At 43.9% G+C, this 6,847-nt stretch overlaps 1 protein-coding gene across 1 annotated transcript; it reads right to left on the bottom strand.

Moving 5' to 3' along the window:
- Nucleotides 1-480: 480 nt before the first annotated feature.
- Nucleotides 481-1,165, bottom strand: LOC309793766 (large ribosomal subunit protein uL6-like). The gene has a single exon (XM_082604508.1). It carries the CDS (start codon nt 1,145-1,147, stop codon nt 569-571), a length of 579 nt encoding a protein of 192 aa, XP_082460634.1. The 5' UTR covers nt 1,148-1,165; the 3' UTR covers nt 481-568.
- Between the last annotated feature and the right edge of the window lie 5,682 nt (nt 1,166-6,847).

Below are 6,847 nucleotides of genomic sequence, written 5' to 3'. Positions count from 1 at the left end.
CAAGGAACTGCTTGACCCTCTGTTTCTTCTCTTTAATGCATTCTTGGTTCCATAGCTTGAGAGAAGATTCTATACCTGCTAACTGGATAAATGGAACACCTACAAATGAAGAGTTTAAAGAATTTTGGGGCCATTTCTTTGCTTACTTATCATCAAGCAATTCTTTTTCAGTGTAGATGGACTGAATTCAGCACCCCAAGTCACAGAGTCATTATAGCCTAAGATGTGTGAATTTCCAAATTAAAAATTCCATGGTCCCAAGAAATGTTGTCTCCTGAATTTCTGAGAAAGCAAATACAGAACCATTTCAAAATTAATTTTTAATTGGAAAAGTATTACATGCATATGATTTAAAAAATCAAGAAACATAGAAAGGTATAAAATGAAAACATAATCCACCCTCGAACTTGAGTCTCATTTTCCAGAGGCAACCACTGTCAACACTTTATTTTATACCTATAAGCATATTCTCTATTTTTTTCCCAAGTCAAAAGAGCTTTTATTCATTTTTAAAATATTACATATGAGCCTGGCCTCTTGCAGTTTCTGTAACTGGATCACTCAGATCTTATTCATTAGCCTGCTGAACTGTTCCTTTTTCAGAAACATAGATACCATCCAAAAATTTTCTGATATCCTTATTTTTAACTGTTGTGGCTTGCTGAATCAAAGCAGCTGAATTTGACACAAGTTCAATGTCATTTCCTTCAAGAATCAACTCATCTTTCTGGGCTTGAGATACTGAACAAGTAACACCTGGCCTCATCCGAACCCTGCGGATGTATTTTTCACCCAAAAAATTTCGGATTTCAACAAGAGAACCATTCTCCTGAATAACAACGTTGATGGGGAAGTGAGCATACACAGACCTCATCTTGTAACGGAAGCCCAGTGTAACACCCTTGATCCTGTTCTGTACATGACTACAGATAGTGCGAACAGTGGCCAGTTCCTTCCTATGCCCCCACCATTTGTCAACCCGGAGCCTCTTCTTTTTCTTCCCAAGGAGACTGAGTTCTACATTGATGTGATTGAAGTCCCTCCGCAGGGTGCCTCTGGGGCCCTTCACAATAACTGTGCATCCCTTCAGAGTAATGTAGACATTTTCTGGAATGTCGACAGTTTGATTGCTGAGAATGGTCTTCATTCTCGCAGTAGATGCGGCAAAGAGCATATTCTCTATTTTTATACAAATAAAATAATAGTAAACACACTGTTCTTTAGCTAGTTTTCACTTAATAAAATATCATGAATTTCACTCCATGTTATCACCTGAAGATCTGTCTCATTTTTTTCCAGTGGTCACTCATGTTCTATTTTATTTGTATATCATATTTTTATTTAAAAAGTCCTTTATCAACTTCAGGTTGCTTCTTGATCTGGGCTTTTTTCCTTCTAAAAACCATCCTGCATTTAACTTCCTTTTCCATATCTCTTGGTATTTTAGTAAATATATCTATAGAATAAATTCTTCACAATGGATATGCATTTTAAAATTCTGACAGATATTGCCAAACTGCCTCCAACACCATATCTTCAGTTTATACTCTCACCTATAGAGTGTGAGAGTACTGCTTTTCCACATTCTTGCCAACACGTATGTGATCCATTACATCAATGGCCTCGATTCTTTACCTTCCCTGGACCCTGTGTGCCCTTTGTCGCGTGACTTTGCAGCCCCTCCCACTGAGGAGGGGAGGTGTTCTCCACTGCTGACTTTGGGTTTGGCCATGGACTTGCTCTGTCGCATTGGAGCAAGACTTAACCGCACTGAGCTCCTTTCCAGTGGTGTCCTTCCAGGTGAGATTCCTCCAGACCCCTGCACATGTCCCTGAAGAGCTGCGTTGACACAGTGAAGGTCAGGGAAAGCCTCTGAATCCTCCTGAGGCTTCCTGCTAGCAGCTGCCATTTCTGCCAGGTTGGTGACCCCTCTTTTAAGCGGAGTCCCAAGGCCCTGGGGCAGTTCTGCTTTTTCACAGACACCTTGTTTAAAAGCAGACTTCACCCCCTCTCCTTATTCGTCCACTTGAACAGACTTACCCTGCAGCCCACCTCTCTCTGCTTCTTAGTTTGATATCAGGCAGAGAAATTCCTCTGGCCCCCAACAGTGGAGATGGCCATGAGGTCATAGGTCATAGTTCATTATATGGAAACAGGGGTTCAGCTCCAGACCTCTCTGTTCTCTTTTTCCCACCCCTTCCCTTCCTCCAGGCCCCATGGGGGAGGGGGTACAGAGCTTCAGGACCCAGCAGAGCCCACCCCTCACATCAGCTTTCCGTCCTCTTGTCTGCAGCCTCCCTGGGACCTGCAGCTGGACTCAAGCACACCGGTTTGGATTCCTGGTTCTCAGGGCTGGGACTAGGGAGGCTGGGGGAAGGTGAGAGAGGACAAAGAATACGAAATGTCAGCAGGCAACTCGCTCCCACTCTAGTCCCGACCTGGCTGATGTCCAAGACATTTTTTAAAATCACTCTTCATTTATGTCCTGTGTTTTTTAAAATCCTCAAATGTTATTGCTGTTGTTATTATTATTATTTTGCCGTTCTTCACAGTCTTAGATTCACTGAGGCCAGCCTTTAGATTGGGAGGCAACGATTATCAGTGCAAAAGTATTTGAACCTCAATGCAAAACAGAGCAAAAGCACATTAGTCAGGAAACAGAAAATCCTGACATTATTTTCTGTGTTTAGTTACTCGAAAAGAGTAATAAGAAAACTCCCCCTACAGGCGTTTCGGGGGTACTGCAAAGTAAACAGACAAAAGTCCTGCAAAATATTTGCTCATCTATCAAGACAATCCAGAGTATTTTCATTTGGCTTCTCAAAAACAAAGCCTCTTCATCACAGCCCCCAGCCACTCCTCTCCCTGGGAAATGAATAATGCAGTAAGCACGCCCCTCCCGGTACCAGTCCCCTAGGCCACAATGCCAAGTTCAACAGCAACGCTACAGGGGCTTTTTTTGCAAAGAGATGAAAATTATGCTGTACATTTTTATTCTTATGCTCATAAATTCACTGGGCAAAAGGAAGGACTTTTAATAGGGAAATATTTGATTCCTCCCGACTTGACGATGAGGAATGAGAGAACACGAGGTGCCATATAAAAATCAGTTGTTGCCACAGCCCTCATTGACCTTGGGGACAAGCACATAATCGATAAATAACTAGAAGTGAGCCATCGACTGGCTGCAACCCAGAACTAAACATCTTGTCTTTTTGAACCCATTCTGCCTGTCATCACCTGAAAATTCTTATACCAGCCTGTATTTTAGGACCGGCAAGCAATGGTGGTTTAAATATTTGATTCCAAATTAGAAGGAAAGCCTGCCAGAAAATGACTTCAAATTAAATAAAGTGGTGTTTTATGGGAATCCCGCCCAGCTGCCGCACTAGGAGAAATGCACTGTGTTCCACCTTCGTCGTGGGGACTTGAAATGAACAGTCCCGTGATGGCCCGGGGGAGGGGCAGGAGGTCCAGCCTGTGGTCACCCCAGGGGGTTAAAAGGTGGGTGCAGGGGAACCTCCTGATCACAAAAGAGTATCGTTCCTTCTGGAAGGCTCGTTACTTTGCAGATATATATATTATGAGTCCGAAAGTTGAAAAAGCTCTTGGTTTTTGTTAATGTGTTCTCAAACTGCTAATTATTTCCTGTTGTCTGGAGGTGCTAAATACATAAACACATGGACTCCTCGGCTTAAAAAATTAGGGCTTCATTTTTCTTCTGGGTGAATCAGTCTGAAGGATGATGCCATATACCTAGATCCTACCCAAATTAGGATTAATATTGCTTAGGGTCCCCGTGTGGGACAGCAGCAGCTCTGAGCACAGGCTGAGGACCATCCGGGCCCGTCTCCTCCTTCAGTGGAACAGGAGAAGTGTGATTCCTTCCGCTCAGCAGTGGCCTTGACACACAGAAGAGTCTAGGAATATGACTTGTGCCACATGACAACACATTTTGAGAAATAAAAACACAGGACTCGTAGGTCTTGTGAGAACCCAGGACAGGTAAAAATATTTTGTCCATTTGGCTACGTAGACATTTTCATCTCCAGAGAGAGGCTTTATAAATTCTACACTCAGTAGAAGTGAGTCCTCAGTTACATTCATGGTTAAGTTATTCTACATTAAATGTCAACATTTCATAGCTAAATGTCAACACTTGGTGGTTAATTCAGGGATGTCCCTAAATGTCCTTCCCCCATCCCACCCCAGGCCCATGTAGACAAGGGGGGATGAAGCTGAGCTGATTTCATTGAAGGAAAACAAGAAATCAGTCACTGTCCCTCAGGCCTGTGCCAGGCCCTGGGTCCTGGACAGACATGGGCCGGGAATGCTGGTAACTGGACCACACCTGCATAAGGAGGTGAAACCTCTGCAGTGACATCCAGTGGGAGTCGTGCAGAGGGGGCAGGAACCATGTGAGCCCGAAGTCCCGGGGCATTTGCCATCTCACAGTATCCAGGGTCCCAGGAGCCCAGCCAACTGGCCAAGGCTCATGCCCTCCCGGCCAGAACTGGAGGGACGATTCTGGGGAAAAAGAGCCAAGAACCAGAGCACTGTTTATTCTAGGGCAGGCAAGAGGCAGACACACTCCTCTTGGCCTCCTGCTGGGTCTCACCCTTCTCTCTCCCCCAGGTACCAGGGGACATGTTGTCACCTCCCGCCTCACACTGGACAAAGTGGAATGGGGGATTTGACCTGGGCAAAGATCAGAACTTGAGTTTCAGCTTCCCGTTTATTTGTAATGCAAATAGTACGCAAGATATGTGCAATGGGCACATGAAAAGATGATCAATGTCACGTGTCGTTAGGGAAATGCAAGTCAAAACTGTAGTGGAGGGACTTCCCTGGTGGCGCAGTGGTTAAGAATCCGCCTGCCTATGCAGGAGACATGGGTTCGAGCCCTGGTCCAGGAAGATTTCACATGCTGAGAAACAGCTAAGCCCGTGCACCACAGCTACTGAGCCCACGTGCCACAACTACTGAAGTCCGAGCACCTAGAGCCCGTGTTCCTCAACAAGAGAAGCCACTGCAATGAGACACCCACACACTGCAAGGAAGAATAGGCCCCGCTCACCGCAACTAGAGAAGGCCCGCGCACAGCAACGAAGACCCAATGTAGCCAAAAATAAATAAATTAATTAATTTTAAAAAAACTGTAGTGGATGAATAAACAACAAGGTTCTACTGTGTATCACAGAGAACTATATTCAATATCCTGTAATAAACCATAATGGAAAAGAATATGAAAAGGAATATATATATATATACATGTATAACTGAATCATTTGTTGACAGCAGAAACTAACAGCATCATAAATCAACTACACTTCAATAAAATAAATTTTAAAAAGAAACTAACAAAATGTTGTAAATCAACTATACTCCAATAATTAATTAAAAAAATAATAAAGCAAATGGGTATTAGCAAAAAAAAAAACCCTACCATTTTCAGAGAAAAACAAAAAAACTACAGTGGATACCACTTCACACCCTTCACACAGAACGACTATTATCAAAAAAGTAAAAAATCAAAAATCGAAAATGGCAAGTTTGACCAGGATGGAAAGAAATTGGAGCCCTGGCACATTGCCGGTGGGAACATAAGGTGGTGCAGCCACTGTGAGAAACAGGATGCTGGTTCCTTGGAACGTTAAACAGAGAATGACCACACGATCCAGGAAGCCCACTTCCAAGTGTGCACTCAGTGTCCAGAGCAGCCTAATTCCCAGCAATCAGAAGATGAAACAACCTATGTGTCCCTCAACTGATGAATGGATAAATATATGTGGTGTATGCATGCAGTGGAATAGTATTCAGCCATAAAAAGGAGTGAAATTATGATACATGTTAAAACCATAGAAGGACCTGGAAAACATTGTGCTAAGATGGGATGAGCCAGAATCAAAAGTACTGATATTAGGGGCTTCCCTGGTGGTGCGGTGGTTGAGAGTCCGCCTGCCGATGCAGGGGACGCAGGTTCGTGCCCCGGTCCAGGAAGATCCCACATGCCACGGAGCGGCTGGGCCTGTGAGCCATGGCCACTGAGCCTGTGCGTCCAGAGCTTGTGGTCCGCAACGGGAGAGGCCACAACAGTGAGAGGCCCACATACTGCAAAAAAAAAAAGTACTGATATTATGTGATTCCACTTGTGTGAGTTCCCTAGAATAAGTAAGATCACAGAAACGGAAAGGAGAAAGCTGTTCCCAGGGACTGGGGGAGGGGAAAAATGGGGACTTAGTGTTTGATGAGGACAGTTTCAGTGGGCGGATGAGGAAAACGTCCTGTAAATAGATAGTGGTGATGGTCATGCGACATTGTGAATGCACTTAATGCCACTGGATTGTATACTTAACATGGTTAAAATGGGAAATTTTATGTTATGTTTCTATTTTACTGTAATAAGATATTTTTTAAAATGCAAGGGTGATAGACATGGCAAAGTGCATGACAAAGAGATAACAAAAGGACCTTGTCACTCATTCAGACCCCATCTTTCTTGGCCTTAACTTTTGCCTTTTTGCTGGTCCCACTTCCAAGCCTAGAAACATCTTAAAGTGTCTCCAATTTAAAGGAGGTAACGTTCATGTGGAAACAACACCACCAATCCAAACACTGGAAGAGGCTGTGACCCTATGTCCTGTAGAGGTGGGGACTTACAGGGGTCTCCTCCCCAAATCAGCAGGACATACATTTGGAATAAACACGCCTCCCTGGAGAAAACATAGCTGTCTTCATCCTCTTAGACGTGCTGGGACAGGCACGCACTTACAAGCCCAGGGATATTTTAGGCAAAGTATTTTCTTAGATTTCATTAGTTATTAGGCATCACCATCCCCTTTTACCT

The sequence above is a fragment of the Mesoplodon mirus genome (genome assembly GCF_964341445.2).
Source record: "Mesoplodon mirus genome assembly, chromosome: 2".
Lineage (NCBI taxonomy): Eukaryota > Metazoa > Chordata > Mammalia > Artiodactyla > Ziphiidae > Mesoplodon > Mesoplodon mirus.
Note: the sequence above shows the minus strand (reverse complement) of the source record. Positions and strands in the feature narration are given on the sequence as shown.